General features: G+C 35.6%; 3 protein-coding genes across 9 annotated transcripts in view; 1 reads left to right on the plus strand and 2 right to left on the minus strand.

The window, feature by feature from the left end:
* The window catches only part of LOC105151641 (protein FAM135A), a 31,931-nt gene extending 18,517 nt beyond the window's left edge, over window positions 1-13,414 (minus strand). For 3 of the 5 annotated variants that reach the window (XM_087416679.1, XM_011065471.2, XM_087416677.1), the window contains exon 1: window positions 12,450-13,414. The gene's annotated coding sequence lies outside the window, so the exon portion shown is untranslated. Of the gene's footprint in view, window positions 1-12,445 lie in introns of all 5 variants that reach the window. The other 2 variants (XM_087416678.1, XM_087416680.1) reach the window with 2 other exon arrangements.
* A 2,074-nt stretch (window positions 13,415-15,488) lies between these two features.
* On the plus strand, window positions 15,489-18,548 carry GlcAT-I (Glucuronyltransferase I). The gene is made up of 4 exons (XM_011065426.2): window positions 15,489-15,668; window positions 16,763-17,289; window positions 17,571-17,867; window positions 17,937-18,548. The coding sequence occupies exons 1-4, from the start codon at window positions 15,542-15,544 to the stop codon at window positions 18,033-18,035; spliced, it is 1,050 nt and encodes a 349-aa protein (XP_011063728.1). The 5' UTR covers window positions 15,489-15,541; the 3' UTR covers window positions 18,036-18,548.
* Window positions 18,549-18,585: 37 nt separating this feature from the next.
* Fas2 (neural cell adhesion molecule fasciclin 2) overlaps window positions 18,586-25,471 on the minus strand; it is a 95,042-nt gene continuing 88,156 nt past the window's right edge. For 2 of the 3 annotated variants that reach the window (XM_011065423.2, XM_011065422.2), the window contains 2 exons: window positions 25,198-25,323; window positions 18,586-22,556 (listed from right to left, as the gene is read on the minus strand). In XM_011065423.2, the coding sequence (XP_011063725.1) occupies window positions 22,415-22,556; window positions 25,198-25,323 (268 nt within the window). In that variant the 3' untranslated portion in view covers window positions 18,586-22,414. The remainder of the gene's footprint in view (window positions 22,557-25,197; window positions 25,324-25,471) is intronic. The other variant, XM_011065424.2, reaches the window with a different exon arrangement.

Genomic DNA, 25,471 nt, shown 5'->3' on the forward strand with positions numbered 1-25,471 from the left:
GACTTTTTTGCAATAGTTTACGATGAGACAGTCATGCTCTCGTCATCATGCTCTACATCAAGCGCATTTCAATCGCATGAGGGTTATAATCGTGCTCGAGCGCTCTCTCGCCTCGTGTGTGTGCTCACACGATATTTCTAGCCCCGAGGCCGACGCACTGTGGCCCAGATTAACGCCTCTGGGCGATACCGGCCTACATCGACAAACGATGCGTATTTACAGTACGATACGACGACAGAAGCGCGCTTTTTCCTCCTATGTGCGCGGAAACGCGAATGAGATAAAAAAAGCGTGCACGATGCGCAAATCGTGTAACCGAAACGCTGCAGGTGAGGCAGCACAGCTGGAATATTGCGACGACTCCTCTTTTACTTCCGGCTTATCGCGCTTTTCGTTACTTCCGCGACGGAGCCCAAACGACATAACAATCCATTATTTTATTTGGTTTACATTATTGCATTACTTGAGACAGAACATTCCTCTTTGGCATTGGATTCAGCATTTTTATGGCTGAGGAGGTAGTGATTTATTGCGCTCGCGTATATCAAATCACGAGAGAAATGAAGAAGTCTTCCTGAAACTTTATATCAAGGAAGGGAATTCCAACTTTGTCAAAGAATGTATTATTAAAGTAAATGGACTTTACATTGCATGATCTTTGTAAAAGTAAAATCCTTTTCAGAATGATCTCGCAGAGATAGAAAGTCGAAGACTGTAAATTTGATATTTCGCAACTAAAAGCTTAAACTTCTGAAAATTCAATTCTTCATACGTTTACGGCTACTCTCGGATTTATGGAGCGTAACTTATAATTTAATAATAGTCGTGCCTGAATTCATCGCAAAGTTTTACCTTTTATACTTTTTAAATGATAGGACGAAAAACGACCGTGAGACTGCGACTGAAAATAGATGTAGCCCTGGGTGGCCGCGACATACCTCTCTAATAGAATAAAAAACTTCCTGGTCGGGTGTTAACAGAGATTATTGTGTAACATTTTACCGGAGTAATCTCCTTTCTATAAAATTGATTTTCTTCCCGATAGACTTTGTAGGTTAAATTAAATATACGTATAAATACGGAACTATAAATACGTATCGGCGAGGATTATTTCTTATATACCAAAGGTTCGTTCTATAACCGCGTAAGAAACAGAAAATTATAAAACATTCTTCCTTCGAGATAATAAAAGCTAAAAGATTTGTAAAAGATATTTTGCAAGTTTTAATTTAAGTCATGTAAGTCAGAAAACTTTGTTCTCGCAGCGTGTTGTAGAACGGTAATTTAGAAAATTACTCTCTCGTGACACGCACAGAAATCTATCTTTCTAGAGAGACGTCTATACTCTTCTTCATTTCTATTTATTTTTAGAGCGCCACATAGATGTCCTGAAATCTACTTCGTCAACAACCTTTCAGTAGATGGATATCAAATCTGCTTTTTCTGCAATGTGTTATCATCGAGTCGCCATCGTGCGACTCAGCAAAAAATATGAATAGCGGCGCATAATTGAGCAGTTTATTTTGAAGCCGACATAAATGAAATTTCGAGACACGAAATGTGTCATAATTTATTTGTATACATTTCAAAGTACAATATTTCAATGTATGTAATTTTATACGAAAAATATATTATTAATTAAGATATTAACTTTATTTATTATAATACATAGTAGAAAAAGGTTTGCTGTAAATTGCAACTTTTTTTATAAATTTTGTTTACTTTATTGGAAGATATTTAATTAAATTGCAGATACATACAATACACACTGAGGAAAAAATATACTATATATATAAATTTTAATAAATATTTATTTCAACATAGTGCCAACTTAACATTTACTTATAATAAATAAATATTTCCTCCATAAAAATGATTATTAAATCAAATTAATAATTTTATATTAAATAAATATTTAGTTTGTACTATTCAAACAATAATTTATTAAAATTTGGAATTTTTTTCAGTGCAAGATATTCCAATGTCTAAGGTTTCATTTTTCATTAACGTTACATTTAACTTTCGCGTGATCATCTTTGAAATAATCGCTCTTTGCACTCTGCGAGATGATGAAAAAAATTAAATGATCTCGCCCCTGAACGACCAAAAGACCTTGAAGTGCATCAGGGACTTATCAACTTCAGTTATCCCATCAATTATAAAATCGCATGCGCGGTCGCCAAATGAAAGAGACCGAAGCGTCAATCGTTCAGAATCGACTCTCTGAACAGTGGCAAAGGAAACAGGGTCTAACGAGGAAAATTGAAATTTCATATCGATTAGAACGTCGTTCCGCGACGAATTTCCATACCATGCCGATCCACCCTAGGTCGTCTACCTATCGGCCGACCGCCGCCCTTTTGGCCAGACATAGCACGTGCATTTTCCACTTTGCATTTTTTAGCATGCATACTGTATAAAGACGTAGCTGTAAAAGTCAAGAAACAATTATCGCTAACAAATTACATAATTTCAAGGAATAAAACTCGAGAAACGTTTGTGCAAGTTCAGCAAGAACCTCAATCTCGAAAATGGTTGATAAAATCTTTGACTCGTATTTCTTGATAGATTTACCAACTTCTCCTTCGCAAAAAATGTATGATCTAGCGCAATGTTACTTTTTAATTATTTATCCATTTTATTTATTCAGAGATTCCTAAAACGTTTTATCTGTCGTAATCTCTCTGTGCAGCTACACGCGATTGATCGTGAATCGGCTTCCGGTTACGAGACGCTCGGGACTTGATCGTAAAAACGTAACCGAGAGATTCACCGAGTTTCGTGACCGCAGAGAAAATGGGAAATTAATCACTTTGTCGCTAAAAAAAGTGATTGAGAATGTAGGTTTGCGTGCCTTTCCGCGCAACGCTTTCCAATCTATCGCGTCTTTGAACCTTTTCCTCGGTCATTTCTCTCGGAGCGTTTAACCCTCGACCTTTTTCGATTCAGCCACTCATATTTAGTTAAGCTTTGTATGCTTTGTAATATTAAATCACGTTTCCCGGTAGATTTATGCCTTCCGGAAAAAAGCGTCAGAACTAGGCTTCGAACGTCGCTTCTGCACGGAGGTTCAAAGCGAAGAGGCGAATGAATAATCCCAGACCTTCTATTATGAACAAGAATTTTAAGCTTACTTTACAATGAACTTACGTTGGCTTTCCATGTCACTTTCCTGCTTTTTGTTTAACCTATTTCTCGAGATTATAAAGCAATCTTGCATGAATGTGTTATTTATGTAAATCAACTTTCACTCAATTATTTCCATTTCAATTATTTACTTGGGCAATAAATGGATCATCATTCACAATATATGGTATATCTTACCTAAGGATTATTTAAAAAACATTGTGGATTAAATAAATATCAAGTTAACTGCTATTATTTTAATAAACTTTGATTCTAATAAATCTGTTCTCAAGCAGAAACTGTTATTTAAATAAATAAAATAATTGTGTACAATTGAAAAGCATTGCACTCGTTTATATTTTTATCCGAAAGTCGATATTTATATCCCCCAGTCAAAAGTAACTTGGAAGTTCTGCAAAGATGTGAAAGCACGTCTATACTTGTACCGATAAATTTTTTATTATATTCTTGCTCTGCCCTTAAAATAGTGCCACTATCGCGCTAGATTTGCTAGATACGCTTTTAAGATATTAAATCGTAAGCAATCGTTCTTTTCGGCGGGTCTGCGTAACCTTAACGGTGAAGAAATTTTGTATAAATCGAAGTTCTTTCCCGCGGCGAATTCAGACCTTTGACCTTCGAACGTTTTTCAGGGGAGGCCTGGATATTTGATGGAACTTCTTGTCTACGGCGTATAAGTGTTGCAAATTTAAAGATTGACTCGTATTGTACCGGCAGACTTAACAGACAAGAGAATATGAACGTGAAGAATAAAGATCATCTTTGATCTCTTTTTGGAAAGTGTACTCATTATGCTTTTTTAAAATACAATTATAATTCATTGAATTTCTAATAATTTTTGAAGAGTAAGAGACTTTATATGGAAAAATTATTTGCTATTGTCGCTTTTGTTAGCTGTTATTAGAAAAGAGAAAACAAAGTATAATAAATTAATTATAGACAAATATTAGAAACAAAGAAACATCACGTAATGTAAAGTATTATGAGTTTCAATTGTTACTTCGCGATTTCTAAACAAATCTATTCAAAACTTATCTGAATGTATAATGTAAAAAAAAAATTGTATTTAAAGAAAATAAGAATTCAAAAGTTTTATACTGCGAAAATTATTATTTTAATAAAAATTCATACAGTGTGATGTAAACAGAACATTAACCCTTGATCAAAAGATGATTTCTTTTGAACCCTCGGTCTCAATGATACCTATTTTCGCTCACAGGAGTTGCGTGCGTGTTTGGGTAGACGTCTAGACAGTTTCTATCCGATGAAGTGGTAGCGGCGACATCGCGTAATCAAAAGTATTTCTTATCTTCGAGGCATCGTACAGGGCATCTCGCGACATCAGATCGAACCTCGAAGTAATCTCGAGGTCTACTGCTTGGCTTCCTCTTGGTATTACTTATTATCGTAATAAATATCGCGAGGAGATCGTACTCCCCTGGGAAGGAGAGTAAACTGCAATGATTGATTCGATACTTATGGATTCAATTCATTGAGATTTTGATGTCCTTTGAACAAATATAAGATTATATTGATTGAATAATAATACCAGATATTTCACATCGATGTATCACCAAAGATTCTGACTTTCTTTCTAATCGTAAATTAATGAAAATATTTAAAAAAATAGAAATATACGAGAATAATAGTCTTGTGTGAAAAATCAGATTTAATATAAAAAATTCTACGTCTTAAAAATAAAAGTAACAGAAGAATTACAGTTAATATGATAATCATGCTTATTTGAGATTTTGAATAAAATAAAAAAATAACTTTCAAATTACAAAACGTAAAATTACATTAACAATATATATATATATATATATATATATATATATATATATTTTTTTTTAATCACGAAAAACTGATGAATCATAAAATTTTTTTATAAAATTCTTATTTAGCAGTTTCTGTAATTTGGTTAATATTCAATTACTTGACCAAAATTATCTCAATTTGACGTACAGCATTATTTAACAAAATTGATCGTCATAAAAATGATTGCGTAATATGTGATAAGATAGTAGGAGAAACATATGTGAAATCAACACTGGATTTCCTATAAAAAGCATCTTGTTCAAATTCTATCGCAAAAACGTCGTTATTCAATGTAATGTAAATTTAAGATGCAAATTGCTAGCTGTTTCGCTCATGGAACATTGGCATCTACCGTTTTCGTAGCACGATATCGCAAAAACCTTCCAATTTGCATCTTGGATTTACATTAGTGTTCGCTGTAAACGTGACTTCAGCGTCTACCATATCCAAGACATGCTGTTGCAAGTAGACCTTAGTAACAATTGCGTAATCTCTGTTCGTTGTACAAAAATTCGGATTGTGCTGATATTACGATAAATGTTAAATCCATTTATTCGGCGGCGTAGGAAGAGATTTCATCATCGCGTATTTTTCCAATGAAATGCTACCTCGCTCAAAAATCTGGAGCACTTTAACAAATGGCAACTTAAACTAGTTAGAGCAAAAGCTAAAATTCGTAAGTTAAAAATATTACAATAAATATATGACGTATACGATTATTAGTCAAGTATTTCAAAAATTTACGATTTTATGTCTTTTAATTTGTGAAAGCTATGAAACTAATACGTATTATTAATAAATATAAGAAGTGGATAAGCTATGTTTAATATTGTGTATGTTTTCTTATTTTTGCATATAAATAATACAAATAATTTTCTTTTTATTATATTATTGATATCGTCATTCACAATCATTTATTCGTTTATATTCAAAAATTGGAAGGCTGAATAACGAAGTCTCTTTGAATCTGCAAATGAATGGCACGTATAATCTTCAACAAGCGGAAAAAGTGCATCTTTTCAAGCTAGTTCGAAGGATTCCTTTTTTCTCATTTCGTCCGAGCCATTCGAAGGATATTCTTTTTGCGCTTCTTTCGTTTCTCGGGACGAGAATTCTTCGTCTCTCTGGAATAAATATACGCAAATTGTCGGCAAAAATCTCTGGTTAAAAAAACTGGTTAAAGAAACAATACCTGGCATGCTTATTAATGTATAAGTAATTTCTAAAGTGTTTTACGATATTATTAGATAAATTTTACTTCATTTGTAAACAATTATATGACATTAAATAATTGTAATAATATTAAATATTTAAACATGTTAAGAAAAAAAAAAATAGGAAAGAATATCTCAAATTTGTCTTCACTGATGTAAGAATGTAATAATTGGAAACGTTTATTTTAAAACTCTACAACTTTTGTGATATAAAGGAGATGTATAACTTTAGTTATAAAATACGGTATCTTATAAGATGCATCGTCCAGTTTAGAGTTTAACTGGAGGTACATGTAACATGCGCTCATATATCTGCGCACGTGTTTTCTCTTCGAGCCGATAAACCGGTAGTTCAACAACCACGAGAGCGTGCTCGAGAAGTTTCACCCCCTAGGACGATAAAGCGGCCTTTATAGCCGGAGATACAAACACGCATGCTCACAATCCTTTCTTCTTATCGTCTTGCGAAAGATCTTTGATAACAATCACGGTGTGTTTTCTGCACACACGTCACTATTTTTTTCGTATATCTTTACGATAGGAAGTGTGACGATAAAAGGAGGTGATAAATTTTCGAGCGACCTTCCGGCAGCTAGCCGACTAATCTCGTGTACAATCCATTTTAATAATCAAAGTCGTAATTTCTAAATTTGTATCCGAACTCATAAATTACGCAGAACTACTGCGACGCGAAGTACGTGTCTCAAGCTTTTCCTTGAAAATTTCTGTCCAATCTAGAATTGAGAGTTTTCCCGATTAAAACATATCGAAGAATCAGAAATTTTTTAATTAAAATTAAAGTACTTTATACAACTTAAATTTTTAGTGTTATTAAATTGAAGCTGTGATGAATTAAAGTGATATTCACTTAAATTCAGATAGATTACGTTACTTTAATATGATGTAAAATTATATCAAAATATTAAATGATAACAAATAGTAGTCGGGAAAAATGAATCTTAAAGAATTTGTGATTAAAATTTGAATTCCTGATACATCTTGTAATAAATACAATGAATATAATTCAAAGAAATTGCAAGTACAAATTGGCGTATAAAATAAATAATCGAGTAGATTCTTCTTTTGTTACGACCACCAAGCGCACGTCTCGATCTCATTTTGAAGCGGAATTGTTCGTTCCGAGCTGAGTAATTCGTTCGCTAATCACCACAGTGCAACGAGCCAAGAATCTACTATAACGTGGCTCCTAACCGCATTGCCACTCATTATTTCTCGAGCTGCTTCTCGAACAGATGGTGGATCTGCTGATACATCGCGATCTATCGGTATCTAACTTAAATCGTCGATAATAAATCCCATCTAGCCTGTTCGTTCTTTACAGTTGTAATTACTGTTACTTCGAAAACGAATTTCGCATCAAAATTATTGGGAAAAAGACTAATGATACAAGCTGTTTTATTTTATTCCTTTTATTATAGGAAAGTTTTTTAATTCATCGATTGATCAATCGCATTATGCGCAAATGCAGCTTTTATGAAGCAAAGTTGCATTTATGCGATTGATCAATCGATGAATTAAAAAACTCACCTTTTTTCTGTAATGATACTGATAAAGTATAATGTAAAAAAAAAGAATGAATTACTAGTTTTAAATTTATAATCTTATTTAAGAATCGAAGAGTTTCATCTGTTATTCATCAACAGAATCGAATCGTTTCAATAATTTAGACTTCATTAAACAAAGCGTTTTAATAGACAGTAATTGTGACATTTCTTATGCAATAAAATTATACGTCATTCATTACTTAATAGAATCAACATTCGATTACGAAACTTGATATTATGAAGTTCTGACGTATGCAAATAAAAAGTACATGATATATATATATCGATATCCTTCAACTGTTGTACTGTCTGTTTTATGTATAGCTATAATATAACATGCTCTATATAGTATGTGTATCCGGCATCATTGCATTCTGATATTCGAGCACGTATATATGTATATATACAATGTATTATATATATTAAGTCGGTTCAATGACCATCTTGATCAAAGATTGAAAATGACACAAGCATCCGGCTTTTTCTCTTCGCGATAAGGTTTCAGGTTGAATAGAGCACTCCGACTGATTGCTATTAAGACCGGAAATAGGTCGAAACAATAAGAGACCCGTAGGAAAATTATAATTCACGGAAGCAAGGTTTCAAGAAAGAAAATCGCGAGGATAGCAATCGAGAGATATGTTTTTGGCAACAATACAAGAGTGCACTGGCATCGGTATACCTATTAGAATATAAAAAGAGAAGATGGCTTCCCTCGACGCGCAAAAACTTATTTTTGAAATAAGACTGAGAATGATATACAATATGCTCACAACTGTTGATTTCAATAAACTCATGATTTATTCCAATTTAAAATTAATGTTTTAATTATAATGTTGAGATATACTTTTTAAATAACCGAAAGAAATTCAAGATTTTTAACTAGCAAAATACAAATAACAAAATTTTATCGCACAAATTAGAAAAGATAGAATTTTTTATAATTCCAATTTAAGTATGAGTATTGCAATATCGAATATTATATGTAAATTGCGACACAAAGATTTTTCCTATGAAGTATAAAGTAATAAAAGTTGAAATATTCATCAATGTAATTAACAAGAGAAAGTTCTAAAATATTTTACAGACTTAAATAACAAAGCCAATCTTTAAATAAAACAGATTAATTCGATATTGAAAACAACATTCTCAATAATCCCTTAAATATCCGCAGAAACACAAATTCTATCAATGGAATATAAGAGGAGGCCATGGCACCCTTCCGATTCATCACGTAAGGTTTCTCATTAGTATTCAGTTTAGGTACTCTGTGGTATGTATTATTTTTTTATCGAAAGAAAACCGGAGAAGTTTGGGGTGCGCGAAAGGGAGTGATTGTTCAGTGATGTGGAATTCGACGAGTTTGTATACGCGAACCCTCAACACGAATGCTGTTCTATATCTGTTGACCTTTTCTGAAAATGGTCATGCCTCAGAAATGTCAGGGTACTACTATCTGCGCAGCTATGAACTTTGGGCTATACATCTGTTACGCTATTGAAGTCATCGCACTATGCGGTGAGTCGCTTGCAGGAGGCAGATGGGATGGAATTTTCCTAGGAATTGGTTCTATGCCCTTTATCTCGTTCGCTTCAACTCATCGAATGCGACTAGTCAGACAGTAGGTATAATCGATAATGGAATAGTGCATGGTACCGGAATATTGCGATCGGGGGCGCAAAATAAAGGCGCGTTTGTTTAATAATAGCTAATCGAGCGACCGATTTTAGATTCCATTCATTTCTGCGAGAATTGATTTACTGAATGGCGAGTTTATTAAGTTGTTTATAGCTTCGGTTATATTGTGAACAGTAAAATAAATTGATGGGTCACTATTACTTTCAATCTTTTAATTATAATTAAAAAATATTGCAATGTGTGTAATGTTTTACAATATATCGTTATATACGCTGTTGACATTTCAGTTTATTTTATTTTTAATCGAAAGCTTCTAAATAAGATACGATTACTACCCTATGCAGAAGGACACAAAGAGAAAGTAAATTAAGCTTCGTGTTGTACTACTACTCGATTGTAACTTACGCACGTTGAATATTATATTGTTGTACACGCAATTGCTGACATTACGGAGATTTTATGGGGGCCGAACTTTCGAGCCGATGAAGTTAACGCTACATTAAAGCGATGTGCACGATGCATATCGTGTTGCGTAACTAAACAAACACCCACACAATAACAATATTTAAAAACCTAAGTAGATTGTATTCCACCCAGTCAGGTTACGATCTATCAGCGTAAATCCGCTTGTTCATTAACCTTTAATGATTTATTTGCAATTCCACTGCAATTGTTGCAGATTTGCAGTATTTTTTCCCTCACGATCACAAAAAACGTCATGTTCTTCTCCTATTTCTCATAAAAAAGTAACTGTTCAAGGATTCGAAAAATATAATTTAACTTAAATTTTATATCATGTGAACATTTTAATAATATCTCCAATTTCAGGTATCAAGCAACTTAATATTTTCCCCTATTTCTCATAAAAAAGTAACTATTCAAGAATTCAAAATATACACTTTAACTTAAATTTTAATGAAACTTTTTGAAATTATGCAAAATGATAAAAGAACGATCCAATTGCGAAACGATTGAAATAGAAAGTTTATATTAGAACTATAACTATAACATACGGGTTTATATGCGTCGTCATGATTCTATCAACGTTTAGAGAAATTTCCACTCATAGAACACAAGTATGCTATTTACTTTGCAGATACTCAGAATAGCGCGACTATAATCCCCTCAAGTGTGATAGCGGCACGCACGCGAAAAAGGGATTGACGAGCGATGGTCGCAAAGTATCGAGAGGGAACATTGATCGATCACTTCTTACAAGCTTTACCGCGACGGTGGTTACCGAGACGATGGTGTCGGCAGCAGCCGTAACCTTGCTAAATTATTGAACGACCATGCTAGACGCCGTCCATGCCGCAGTCATGGGCAATTCCGCGGGATATACATTTCCGGCTCACATAAAATCGACATGCCAGAAATCATCGTATCGACGGATGGAGAGACGTCGATGGCAGATTTGAAGCATAGGTATATACGTATAAAATATATACGTGGTAAAAGGAAGCGTGAAAGAAAAGTATAGAACAAGAGAAAAAAAGAACAGCAATATTCTCATTCTTTTCTAATTCCCCCAAAATTCTTGTTCTTTCAGAATAGATTCAATACGGCGAAAAATATGCTTACATTTTTGTCAGACATTAATAATTTAGATATATAGTTACTTTTGTCTGTTCAAAAATTAAAGATAGAAATCACATCAGAGTGAAATTCTTCCCACTTCTAAAGATAACGACACAAACGATCGAGTATAAAATCGTTGAGAATTAAGGCGCGTCAGAGAGAAATTCATTGAATTGCTCAGCGATTGATCGAGGAGTCTGCATTTAAATAAATTGACATTTTCCGATTCACGTGTGCATAGACGAGACAAGATAGTACCCTACTTCCGTATAATAGCGGCAGAGACTGAACGTGAAAGAGAAAGAGGGGAGAGAATCAATTTAAAAGCCGTGACTCACTGGGACACGATGATATAGTTAGCGTGCGGCCTCTCCGCCTCTCTGTCGTCTCTTTAAAAATGATAAAAAGAAGGTGACAAAGGAAGGGAGTAATCCGATAATATCTCTCTTTAGATAATATCTCTCTTTAGCAACGCTCGGGAGCAATGAATATGCGGTGATAAAAGGAAGAAGAAAATGGTAGGAGAGAGAGAGAGAGAGAGAGAGAGAGAGAGAGAGAGAGAGAGATATTCCCTCTTGGACAGTCGATAAGCCTCGAGTATTATTCCTGGTATTCAAGTACGGTACTCGTGACGTACGACGATGAAAGGGTTACACGAAGAAGGGCATGGAGAGAGCAAAGGGCGCGTGCACACATCGTGCACAGCAACTCCCTTTCCTCATTGTTTGTATGAAATTCGCGAGAGAGATGCTTCACGCACTAATGATCCTGGTAATGATTCTGGAACCAAAAGCAAGAAGGAGAGGAAAAAAAAGATACACAGAGGGAGATGCAAAGAGACTGGATTGCGGGTGATAGAGAATCGAGGGCGGCGCGGAGGTGAGGCCGCAAGGGAGAGAAATCGCGAGGGAAACGAGAGACAGCGGTATCCCTCCGTGGTGACTTCTCCCCGTCGCCCGCACCTAGCACGAAGAGTGGAGTTCCCTCGCCCCAATTACCGTGCCTGGCGTGCAACGCCTACCATCCACGATCATAATTTGCATCCGACCTCTATTTCCTCGCGGCAAAACGCGATGCTGCGTGCACTCTTGATTATCCTTGAACAACGACGTTCGGGAAGCGCGAGCGGTTTGACAAGTTTCAAATGATGAATTCTCTCTCGTTCGAGAGGTGCTAACGATCGAGCTATTACCCTATAAGCGCACAATAATCCTAGAATGTTATATTAAAAGGGGGCAAATAGTATTCATATAACATTCTAGGAATATTATGCGCTTATATAGGATATACGCTCCAAGATAGAGACAAAGATGAACCCAGGCAATAAGCCTAGGCAATAAGCAACGAACCACAATTTCTACATTTCGTGTACATTTCGTGTACATTAAGTACTTGACATGATTCGTCCTCGCAATAAACTTTGCGTATATTGATGTATATGCAGGGTGGAAAAAAACGAAAGAAGTGTGGCGCGATGTGGCTTACTTACGAAAGACGAAAAGGAGGCTAACGACGAGCTGACATCGACTCCAGGAAGACGAGTGACGACCAACGAGCATCCTTTCATTCGTCTCTTCCTCTCCTGCTTCCTATGTAATACACCTAGGACTTCTGGTAATGTCCCGCAGGACCCGGGCGATCTTTTCGTTGTCGCCGTCGCTCAGGCAACACCCACTTTCTCCCCTGGCCTCGTAACCTCGGATGTTACCACTTTCCTTCCGTCTCGCCGCCGCTCGCAGGGGCGCAGCGTTATCCTTCGTCGTCCTCGTCGTCGCCGTCAATCACTACCACAACCACTTCCACCATGAACCACCGTCGCCACCGCTGTCGCCGTCGTGATAGCCTGTCACAACCACAACAAGCAACTGACGGCAGTAGTAGTGGACGCTTGATGTACTGTCAAACAGTTTCGCACCCCTTCAGCGTGTCACGTGAGCTTTCCGTAATTTCTCTCTCTTTCTCTCTTTCTTTCTCTTCCTCTCCCTCAATCTCGCTTCCGCCCTAGTATCCCCCTCTCCCACCTTTCGTCGGGTGCGAGCTATCGACTCACCCCCGTTGGTAATTAATCGCAGCTCGTCGCGCCGGGTCTCGCATCATGTCACGATCGTCGGACAGGATCATCTTGCTCTCGCGCGTCCTCACATCGCGACGTCGTTTGCGTGCCGTCGCGCGCAAAAAATAGAGCTGTACGACGGAACGTTGCAGAAGGAGTAACGGAAGAGCGACGCGCTCGTTCCGTCGCGGCCGTCGCAGTGGCCGGTGTGGCTGCGCGATACCCTTGCTAGTTGCTACTTCACCAGCGGAGCCAGCCTCCCTCCACTGTCCCCTACCATCCTGCCCTTTTCTCTTCACTCCTCCCTGCCCCTCGTCGATCAGTTGCTGTCGTTGCTGACTGTCCTAGGGAGAGTGTACGCGTGACCATAGCACGCGTGTACTTCGGTATGCGCCCTACCTCGAACACGCGACGTGCGAGCCTCACGGGTCTCGAGCACCCTTGGCGTCATCTGGGGTTGCGCGAACACACTAGGGGGTGGCTGCCTGCATCAGTGAAATACTGAAACTTATTCTCTTCTCTTCTCTTTCTTGAAGTGATGAATATACGAAGAGATATCGTGGTGTAGAATTAAAAATCTGGAAAATATTGTTAAATGTGTTATCAGGGGTATATTTCTTTCTAAATTTAATAGTTTCAAACTCGACTCTTTGAAACTGGGAGAATTATTTTAAATCCTTTAGAACTCTCCTTTCGCGAAAAAAAAGTTTTAGAGTAATATAGCAGCTAAATGTATAGCAGTAATTAAAATAACTAAATTTTATTTACCGTACAATGGAGAAACTTAAATTTAATTCACAAACTGCTTTATCCTTACAATTCGATTTGATTCGTTTTCGAATATATTGTCAAATTCGATTCGATTCAATTCGATTCATTTCACAAATGCTTGATTCGTTTCTATTTTTCTTTGATATGTGATTTTTCGGTTTTGTATTTTTTCTATAAAGAATTGACAATACGCTCGAAGTTAACACATTAATTATATCATTTCAGTTTTTTTGTATAAAAAATGCGAAAATCCTTTTTATTTATGCAGAATTATGAAATTATGAAAAGTGTTATTAAAACTATGATTATTTTCGTTATATCAATAAAATGATGTGCTAAATTTACTTCGGTATCATTTCCTGTGAAAATTTTTCTTTCAATTAATAACTGCGTTCAGCAGAATATTTATTTTGCGACTGTTGGCAACTTTTTTCGTGCTGATCTTTAGATCTAAAAGATATAAATTAAATAAACGTTTTATTGTACGCTGCCAATAATTATTCATTACAATGTTGCGACGTAATCACCCTCTCAATTGGTGCTTTTTTTATAAAAACGTCTTCATGCGTTATATTTCTTACATGTACCTTCTATAGATAGAGAAGAGATTTTCATAGCGAAGATATTCTCAGTGGTTTGCTATTGTTTTCTGAGGGGTGGCAATCAAGTAAAATCTGATATATGTAGCTTGTGTTTTTGAATTCTGATCTTTGTCAAAGAATAGTCACGCAACTCTTTACTCTACAATCGTCATAAAACATTACTTACTCGAAAATTTTATTTATTTTCTATAAGTTATATAAAATAATTTCTCTAGATGAATTGTGTACATTGAAACCATTTTGGTTGTGGCATCAATCGAATGTGTTTTTCAGAGTTGTTAAATGTTACTTTCTCATTGTCATTATTTTTTATAATAAACAATTTGATAATGACATTGCAATTTTTTATGACAGTAACGCTAACTAACTAAATGCTAAGGCTGGAAAAGTTATTTTGAAAAGTAACTTGTCGTTATTACGCGTTACTCATTGAATGATATAGTATTATGAATGATATAGTTACATATAGTTTATGTTCATAGCTGCATATAGTTTATGTTCACATGTTTTCATGTACAGAGGTCGTGCTATAAAAGACAAGGATTGTCTAAAACGCAAAACATATCCACTCTCAGATTTCTTTCAGCTGATAAAACAATTTTTAATTAATCGATTGATTTATTTATTTAGTTATATTATGAGAACAATTTTAATAACTCGCACGAGCGAAACAATGCTTTATCGTAAACGGAAATATGACGGAAGAAAATCAATACTCGTTCTTAAGATAAATTTCGTACGAAATTTTGCGCAGATTCCAAATGTGGCCATCTAAACATTTGCACCGCGGTGATTTTGAAGTGACAGCTCGAGAGACCAAAATGAATATTTGCCACACAAAAACGTGTAAAAATGATCATCGAAAAGAAGAATTCAGAAATATACATATTCATCGCTTCTCAAAAGAGAAAGCGTTAATATTAAAGTGGGAAAAAGTTTGTGGGAAATTATTTCTTATTATGATATGACTCTTAATTCAAATAACTGTGGCAACATGGCGACATATGGTGTCACGTTTTTATTGGCTGTTAGAAATGCGCAAAATGGTAGCGCAAGAGTACTGAGTTCCTTTCACCATGGGTGGAACAAAAATGAAGCTTTGACGCTTCGATCAGCGCGATCGGTTAAGCAGAACGGTGTCATGGCGCGGCAACAATGACCGAGAGTTTGTTTCTCATCGACGAATCTAGCACGAAGGCCAATATGTGGAGCGGATTTCGCTGCAATAGGGCTTTCGTGATACTCATCCTGTTAAATGTGATTATTTTCCAAAGCATCGTATGTGAGTATTCATCCAGCTATCGCATTTCTTTCTCGTCACTACAAGTAACCTTTACTCGTTCATGCTTGCAACAACGTGAATGGCAAGTGAATAGCGCCGTTGACGGACACTGTGCGGTTTTGGCGCGAGATTTAAAATGGAGTCGAATATCGTGGATCAGTGATTTTTATTTTATTCAATTTAAATGATAGTTATATAGACTTTTTCTTACGTATCACGTGAGTTAGTTATGTAGAATTTTAAAAAAATTAAGAGAGTTATCATCATGTAGTTTTAATTAGGTTTTAATATAATTTGCAAAATATTTACAGAATTGTTTGAATTATTAGGTGTTGGAATTAATTCGTAGCGTTTTACAAGTGATGGGAAGTACTTTCATTAATGTATTTTTTAATGCTCATGTGAAATAAATAACATTCTTTCATTAAAAAACGCTACGAATTAATTCCAACACCTAATATTATATATTAGAATTGCTATTAGAATTGCTAATTTTTAACATGTCAGTATATCTTGCGAGAACATACTTCATGTGAATATTATCAGTATATTTTTAAATAGATAAAAAATACAAATATTGTTGTCTAAATATGATCAAGTTGTGTTAAAATCTGAATGATTATTATCAAGAATTGTGATTTATAACCAGGTTTCGAATGATAAAAGCATATTGAATCGCTGCTAATTTTAATACGTTTAAAGTTATTCTGATAGAATCGTCAATATAATTATAATTATAATTATAATATATTATAATTATAATTTTTACGAAAATTTATTTCTAATGCAGAAGAAGAAAGAAATAACGATTAATTATTGCAAGCGATGCAATACAATATCTTAAGTTTCATGTATATAAACAATTTGTGCATATTTGTAAGTGTAGATTACTGCCATTTATGCTCAACACTGTTTCGAAATTCCTGGTTACGTCATAATACTTTAGCTATTTATAATACATGCCGCATCTTTGTTATGACTCGTTGTTCTTTCAAGGTTCCCTTCACTCAAATATAATTTTCTGTGAGTTTTGGACTGATAAAAAGAGTATCACCAAGATATTATTGCTAATAACTTCAATTGTGTTTACACAGATTATCAGGAGCACAAGAAGTGGCAGGAGATAAGGTCCAAGCTGGAGCCGATGATAACAGATCTGCGAGACGTGCAGGGATTGACGTATAGCTTGCTGAAGAGGCTGGAGGCGCACGGCCTCTTCGTCGAGAACGTCCTTGGGCGAAACGAGGGTAGTCGGCCTGTGATTTATGCAATCACGCCTACGTTCGCCAGGCCTGTGCAAAAGGCCGAACTCACCCGGTTGGCACAGACATTCCTCCACGTGTCCAACTTTCACTGGATCGTCGTGGAAGATGCCCCGCAGAAGACCGCCCTGGTCTCCCAGTTTCTGGAGACAAGTGGTCTTATCTACACCCATCTAGCCGTAGCAACACCACCGAATTACAAACTCGGCAGGAACGATCCAAATTGGAAGAAGCCACGCGGGGTTGAGCAACGAAACGCGGCGCTAAGATGGCTTAGGGAGAATCTCAAACTGTTTAACAAAGGCGTTGTTTACTTTGCCGACGATGATAATACTTACTCTGTCAAACTTTTCCACGAGGTGAGACGGATGCCTTCGGAGAATGATTTTTATAAATAAAATCACGCGATCATTTTTGAAACATCTCTTTTTCCTTCAGTCAGCGATTTAATTCAGAACAGTTTTTTACTTATTTTATATTTTCAATTTTTTACATAATAATTATGATCGGAAGTGATTTAATTATTTTTTTTTATACCAAATTGAAAGATAAAATTTAAAGCATTTAGAAAAAAATGAATCGTCATCTATTCGATTAATTATTTGAACGTTTTACTTAGATATGTACTTATTGCTTTCAGATGGAGAAAATACAAAGAGTCGGCGTTTGGCCGGTTGGTCTAGTCGGTGGTCTAATGGTAGAGAAGCCTATTTGTGACAACGTCACTAACAAAGTAATAGGTTTTAACGCGGCGTGGAAACCAGACCGACCGTTTCCACTCGACATGGCAGGCTTCGCAATTAATCTTGAACTCTTACTCAAACACACCGATGCGTGGTTCTCGTATGATGTGCAAGGTGGTTACCAGGAGAGCGAGATACTTAGGCAAATAGTCACGAAGGATCAATTAGAACCACTGGCGGACTGCTGCACGAAGGTATTGAGAAATTTACTTGAAATTTTGTCTATAACTTTCAATATATTTGCGATTCTTGTTGTATTTTAGGTGTATGTGTGGCATACGCGAACAGAACCGCCGCAATTGAATGTCGAGCAGATGTTGATCAAAAAAGGTAAGCGTTCCAATGCTGGCATTGAAGTATAAAGAAAGACAATATTCTCATCATTATTCCATTGTGCTTTCCATGAGAATTCAATAATTTAATTTGATATTATTATTAATAAAATAAGTTGATATATATATTTGTACATACGTTGATATTTTTTAAAAAGATAGGATAAAACGAAAGGTATAAATGCTGATTTTACTGAATTTTGCATGTGTATATACACGTAGAATAATGCAGTGCCATTCTGTACAACTCATAACTGCAGACGTAGTAGCGATGATGAAAAACAATCATTAAAAACGAATAATTCTAGTGAATAATTATTTGAATCTCCAAGAATCATGTGATATCGCAATGTGCTTTAGATAGATTTAGATTATTAGTTTAGATTATTAATCCGCATGTCGCTGCCACGTTTGTTGTAAAAAATTAATCTTTTGTTATTCTTATGATAACCAATACAAACGATCTTATTATATTGCGTCTACGTCGTTTTATAAAAAAATTTACCTATGATTATTGTAATAAAATTTTTGAGGAAAACCAAAGAGGCGTAGGTTTCCAATCCTGCCGATCCATCCAATCTTCTCATCTTGAAAACGTTTTTTCATTTTATTCAAGAGCACGATTTCTTGTCGCGTACAGAAAAAGCATTACATAAAAAATACGCCTTACATCTACGGAACTTTAATACTTGTAATGATCTCTAGATGAAGAAGATGCGTCGTAATACTTTCTTGTGGGAAGCTACTTGTTAAGGATGTGTGGCTCTTGGCAACGGATACAAAATAGCTAGAGGTGTTAGAAACGATGACACGTATCGCTCGCCGATGCGAAGTCGCCGCGCGACATCCGTCACGCGAATGTCTCGCGATTTATTTATTTTTCATGTACATATATATCATTTTTTTTTGTATAATATATATTTATATTTATATGTATTCATTGACTTACGTACTAATAAGTACTATAGTATTTGGCAAATTCTCTGTCTTACGTAAAAAAGCTATCTGCACGGAAAGCGTGTTCGCGAATGCGAGGAAACGTGCCAATAGTCTTGATGTATCAACAGGTGCAACGATATAGTTCCCGGTGGAGAAGTTTCGCTGCTAGTTCTAGATTTCCTCCTATATACTCTGATCCTTTTCCGTCTCTCTTATGGTTCTGTACAGAAATACAGTAATTTCTGTTTTACAAAATTAACGATTGCATGCAATTAACTTTAAATTTAATATATATTTTAATGATAATTTAATTCCTTTCCAGAAAGAGAGACGAAAAGTCATCATTCGAATTGCATTCGAAGCTAATCGAAGTTCGTAAAATCTTTCATTAGAATCCGCACATTAGAGCGAATTAATCTGGATTTATCATTGCGTCTGTTTGTACAACAATCTTACAATGTTTTTCCCCTTCTGTTGTGAGTCTCCCACCTTCGATTTTTCGCGAAGACACGCATTCCGCATCGTGCATGTTCTAAACCTACCAAAACTCTTAATATCTATTTTCGATACGTCTTACAATTAAGGGAAAACGTTTACAAGCATTTACAAAAACTTATCACATTTTAACGTTTGCGTTTCTTTCTGCAAAAGCCATCTTAGACATTAGGACAAGAGCGGTACGTTTCTTTTTATTCGCTATATTTAGATATATTAAATATGGCAGCTTTCTGATGTCACACTCTCTCCGAGATCACTGACTGAAAATTCGACCGCAAGTTCCGTGTATCTGCAAAACTTGACATTTGTCGCGGTAAATATTATTTGTTTTTGATTACACTATACATATTCAGAGAGACTTTTAATATTAAGGTAACATGTCAAAATTTTGTCATAAATTTATTATAATTCGTTCATCGATTGTTCTTGCACGCATCCTAATACTGTTCTATACTGCAAATAGAGTGCCTTTCAACTTTGTTTTATCATTATATGAACAGCCGCAATTAATCACCGTAATCATAATGACTTTTGCAATGTCAATACAAATACACAGTGTCGCAAGAGTTGTCCTATCTTCACTTTACTTATCTCTCAATTTTAAAGAATGAAAAGCTTTTTTATCGTTATAAAAAGAGGAAGAATTTTAAAAATAATAAAAAAGAAAAAAGATGAGCTGCCCTTACGTCTCTTAACAAGGTAACTATAACATTGTAAAATATCATCACTAAAAAATAAGAGTAACTGAGAGCTTTTCTCATTCGAGGTAATAAAAAATAAAAAGGTATAAATATACAAGGATGATTATGGATTATACAAATGTACGAAGAACGAACGAACTCGCTACAAGAATATGCGAGATTTAAGTAGTAATTCACTCATAACTATAGTGGTCACACGCATGATCGTAAAACTCAACAGAGAACACGCGCATATTGAACAATGCGCGATCGACGACAAAACAATGAAAAAGATGCAATTTGATATTTCCTTTCAATTATCTGAAACGATAATTGATTCCATTAATTTGGCAACGTGAAAGAATCAGTCTTTAGATTTAAAAATAAATGAGAAAAGGATTGAACGTTACGATCACGGAGTCAAGAATTTACGAGAATAAAAGCGTGTCGAATATATATCGCGTATGAGTTATCTATCATTTATGTCTCTCAATTGATAGTTATTTCTAATTAAAAGACATGAAGAAGGATGAGGTATGGAGCTTGAGGGAAGTAAGATAATAGATTGTTCAAGATGTATGTACAGTTTGAAGGTAGTCGCAAAATCGCGTACCTCGTTTAAAAGAGAAAGAGTTTTTCTCTGTTGGCGGAATATAAAAGCAACACTCATAGTCTTTAACATTCTGAAAATAGAGAGCTGCCCTTTTAAATAAGAATTAAAAATAAAACTTTTTAGAAGTACTAGATGAGATTTAGTGTTGTTAAATTGAAACAATTAAAATTTCATCACGCTAAATAAATTGCTAAATAAACACGCTAAAAAGAAATAGAACAATTGATAAATAAAACATACTTCGCCTTTGAAGAAATGTACGTCGAAGATTGAAATTAACAATAAATTTTGTTCTCCATTTCCATCTTGTTCAACAATATCTCAATTCTTTCGCTAACTATCGGAATTTAGATATGTCTTATTGAACTCCCTAATTTTGAAAGAACCTTATAATACTCTTTCTAATTAAATATTAATTCAATATTGAAAAGAATCTTTTTTTCAATAACGAATTAGAGCTGCCGGGATATTATATTATAGTGTGAAGAATACGAGCGTTGCATTTTTACGCGATTATACTTTTTAAATGCAATATTCTTTCCGAACGAACACGAAGTTTTTTTTGTTTGTCTTCACGCGCAACAGAGTACGACTTTCCGCGCGGTCTTCTTAAAGCCGCGCGCGACAAAGGACACGATACTACCCAGCGTACTAGACTGTGATAATCTAAAGGGTGCCTCGAAGCGTTCATCTAAATTGATCAGTCGACCTCTACCAATTGCACAACGAATTTTTGTACATTCTTCTTGCCAGCTTCTTCTTCTCGCACAAATGATCTACTTACTCCTCGTTTCCTTGCATTTATATGTTATAATTATATCCGTAACTTTCTCTTAAGAGCAATTACCGAGTAAGCTTCGCTTATTTCGTACTTCTCGTTTTCATAAGCTATCGATTATCTGTGCTCCTTCGCACGCTTCGGCGAGTACAATGACGGGGCAAAAGAGTTCAAGACTGCTTTTATGTTCATATCACAAACCTATCAAACGTGACATATTCTTCGATAAAAACTATCTTGGATCCGTCTTTTTGATGTTATTTTCGAACGATTTCACGATAGTCAAAGAACAAATGAAATATTCCGATCAAGTCGCTTTCACTTCAAACGTCTTAATGTTTCAGCTAAAAAGTACTGCGGAGAATATGTCAAGTTTTTAAAGTTTGTTCCTTTCTTTAAGCGGTTAGCTTACGTTGCACGCGAAATCAGACGTGCAGTGAAAACTTTATGGCAAAGTAATAGGCGAAGGATACGTTCAGTGACGGGAAGCGCTTTCAAGGGATTCTACGAGGAAGTGTAGGCGGCAAGTGTATCGCAGTACACGAGGTAAGAGGTTTCGAAAGGGTAGAAGGCGGGTCGGCGTGCGACTGTGAAACCGCGCACGTTTTTTAAAGAGAAAAACGAAAAGCAGAGACTTGGCGCTGAATGATGACAGAGGAATCGCGTGAGGCTTCATCCGGAAAAAATTCAGCGAGGCGAATCGCTAAATCCCTCGTCTTCCCTCGTCTTCCCGCAAACGAGTATCGCGAATGTACGTACAATGATTCCCTCTGCGCGTCCTTCTTTTCGTTTCTTGTTTTTCATTTTCTTGTTTGTTTTTTTTTTTCGAGAACACTTTTTAGCCGGAAACCGCGTTGCGTTTTTCCGGAACGATTTACAATCTAGTACGCCGGAAGAATATCTAGACGGCTGAATCCTTGCCGACGAAGCCGGTCTTGGAGACGGACCTCTTGCCGTCAAAAGTGATGGAGGTCTCCCGGCGCAATCCAGAATCGATGATCGGTGTGATCTTCTTTTCCTCCTTCAGCGGCTCCTTCTCGTCTCTGCAAAAGTGTCAAGACAACATTTGGTCGGAGGACCGTGATTTCCGATGTCGGATTAACTTCTAATACCGGGCAGAAAAAAAAATTAGAAAAAGAGAGCATGTCCATATGCGGCGCGTGGTGCGACATCGAATACACACGTCAGGCATGCTGTCACTCGCAAAGTAAAAGAACTGTCGTAGTGAGAGAAGCTTCGAAGAAATGATGCGTCTCTCTCTACGCGGGTCTATATGCCATATGCCATTTTCGATTCCGATAAATCCCGAGGAAGCCGCGTTTATTACGATTCTGGGGGAATTTCCTAACTAGTCCAAGCATTCAGAAAGTTGAACAGCGTTCAACTTTCTCAGCGTGCATATGCACAAAGTTTTATACAAGAATAAAAAGAATTTGCCTTCTATTTTTTACATAAATCCATTATAAATATACGGTTCTTATTATACTTCGAACAAAATTTTTTTCAATTTTAAAATTATCTGACAAGGGACTATCTCGATTTGTACAACAAATTAGAAAATTTTTGATATCAGTAAAAGAGTTGACAGCATAAGATGTAAATTAAAAAAAAAAAGGCAAAACCGTACAAGTCGTAGGTTCCAAAAAATTTTTTTGTATTATAGTATGTGGTAATAGTTCTGGGTAATATTTAAAAAAATATTGATTTATCTAAAAAATGTTTGAAACAAAAGTAATAGGATTTAAAAAAAACTATCAGGTATTGATTTTAAAAGATCCCAAAGTCAAATTAATATCAATATCTTTTTTAAAGCCTATTACTTTTGTTTCAAACATTTTTTTGCTAAATCAATATTTTTTTAAATATTAACTATTCCAAAACTTTTACCACGCACTATAATACCAAATTTCTGGGAATCTATGACTTGTACGGTCTTGTTTTTTTTCTTAATTTTACTACATTTTATATATACTGTCAACTTCCTTTTACTGATATCAAAAATTTTCACTAATTTGTTGTACAAATCGAGATGGTCCCTTGTGAGTTTAATAAATTTTTTAACATAATTTGTGCTTTGTACATAATGCCCACGTTTTTAAGAAATAAAACTTAAATAACGAAGTTGAACGAAATCTGTGAACATTGTTAAAAAAAATGCGAACCATTGAGTGGAAGTGATTTTCTTCATTTTCAGAAATAAGAAGTTTTTGGAGCATTTAATTGAGTTATTTTAAAATAATTACAAAATAATATAAAAGTATTTAGAGATCGTACAAAATTCCTTATTTTTGCGTAATTATAAATTAATTATATAATATTATTAGGTGTTGGAATTAATTCGTAGCGTTTTACAAGTGATGGGAAGTACTTTCATTAATGTATTTTTTAATGCTCATGTGAAATAAATAACATTCTTTCATTAAAAACGCTACGAATTAATTCCAACACCTAATATATAAATTATATCCATTTTCGTTAAAACCTAAAGAATCAATGTCTTTCTGTCTTTCTTTTGCGTCGCGATAACTAACTGTGTTAATAATTTTCTCGTTACTTTATCATTTTACACCACTTCCACTCAAGGTACATCAAGTCGCTTATAATAAGCGTTTACTCGCAGTGTTATTTGCGCTTCGTAAAGCACAAAACTGGCAGGTCGAGAACAAGACTCGCATACTTGTTGCAACATTGTGCGGTGACGGAACAGACTAGAGAGAGAATTAAGGGCAAAGTGAGCGCTATTCCAAAGTGTATCGTGCATGCGGCATGGCCAAGGCTCAGAGTACCAGCGAGCTCTATGCGCGTTATTACGAAATAGCACTAAAGCGTGTCCACTTGAAAGCAGTGTTCATTATACTAAAACTATTTAGTAAATATAAGTCGAGTTTATAAATAATATAAATGATGATTCATTCGAATTTAACTTCTTTATAAACAAATCACGAATGATAAACAAGGGAGTGAAGTATTTTCTTCTTTCCGCCTTTGTGACTTTAGATTATTTTTTTCAATAAAATATTACAAAATTCTTTCCGCCTTTGTGACTTATTCACTGAATCCGGAATAATAAAATAATTAGCAGTAATTAAAAAAATTTTTACGTTTATTAAAATTTCACCTCGAATTTCACTTTTTTCGTATTTTGCTAATAAAATAGTAAAAAATGAAATGTGCGATCCATTATGTGCTACACTCGTTAAAGTTATCCATAATCCGTCCCACGGTTGAAAGAGGGAGAGATATAATATGTACACTGCCTATGCGTAGCCACGAGTGGACACGGATGCCGGCGCAACGCAAAAGTGTAAAAGATAAATGTGTTGCAGGACGAGGAGGTGGTTGGCGGCACAACGAATGCGTCCAACGAATCGAACGTGTTTTCTCCCATGCTCATCAAATTCTGTTTAATGCGTATCGACGACTTCCCTTACGAGGACGGATCATCCCTGAACCGTCGAGTCGGATGAGTTCAGGGTACCGTCGTCGTTTGGGGAAGTCAGGTAAGAAAAGTACGCAGAAAAAAAAAGAAGAAAAAAGGGAGAGATCTCCGAGTTTTGAAAGAAAAAAGAAGAAAAGGAAAAAAAAAGTAGAGAACGTCATGCAAAGTGAAAAGCTGTGTCGGAGCCCCTTCGTGAGGGGCCATGCTTCTTACTGATTTCGCTTATACATCGTTTTCTCTCTTACATGGCAGTGTGTTTGACCAATCTAATGGTATTTTTTCCACTACTTGAGTCTTGGATGGCCGTGACCCCGGCGACATTGGCCATTTTTTGGTCGCAATACGGCAATGGAAACCGCCAACCGTAAAGACTACCGGTAAAGAAAAAAAAGAGAGAAATACGAGAGGAGTCAAAGTGTTGTCTCTGTGTTTGCCGGCGGGCTACTCTCTAACATTTAATATCGCGACTCCACCACCGTCATCGCATCCACTATCGTCCTTTCTATCGCGCGAGACGCG

The sequence above is a fragment of the Acromyrmex echinatior genome, chromosome 2 (assembly GCF_024713525.1).
Source record: "Acromyrmex echinatior isolate Ae372 chromosome 2, ASM2471352v2, whole genome shotgun sequence".
In the NCBI taxonomy this organism is placed as follows: Eukaryota; Metazoa; Arthropoda; class Insecta; order Hymenoptera; family Formicidae; genus Acromyrmex; species Acromyrmex echinatior.

What these genes read in the sequence shown, in the direction of transcription:
- GlcAT-I (XM_011065426.2), top strand. Translation starts at nt 15,542, where the DNA reads ATGACCGAGAGTTTGTTTCTCATCGACGAATCTAGCACGAAGGCCAAT. An exon ending in TATTTTCCAAAGCATCGTAT is followed by an intron (nt 15,669 to 16,762) that starts GTGAGTATTCAT and finishes GTGTTTACACAG; the next exon opens with ATTATCAGGAGCACAAGAAG. An exon ending in CTGTCAAACTTTTCCACGAG is followed by an intron (nt 17,290 to 17,570) that starts GTGAGACGGATG and finishes TATTGCTTTCAG; the next exon opens with ATGGAGAAAATACAAAGAGT.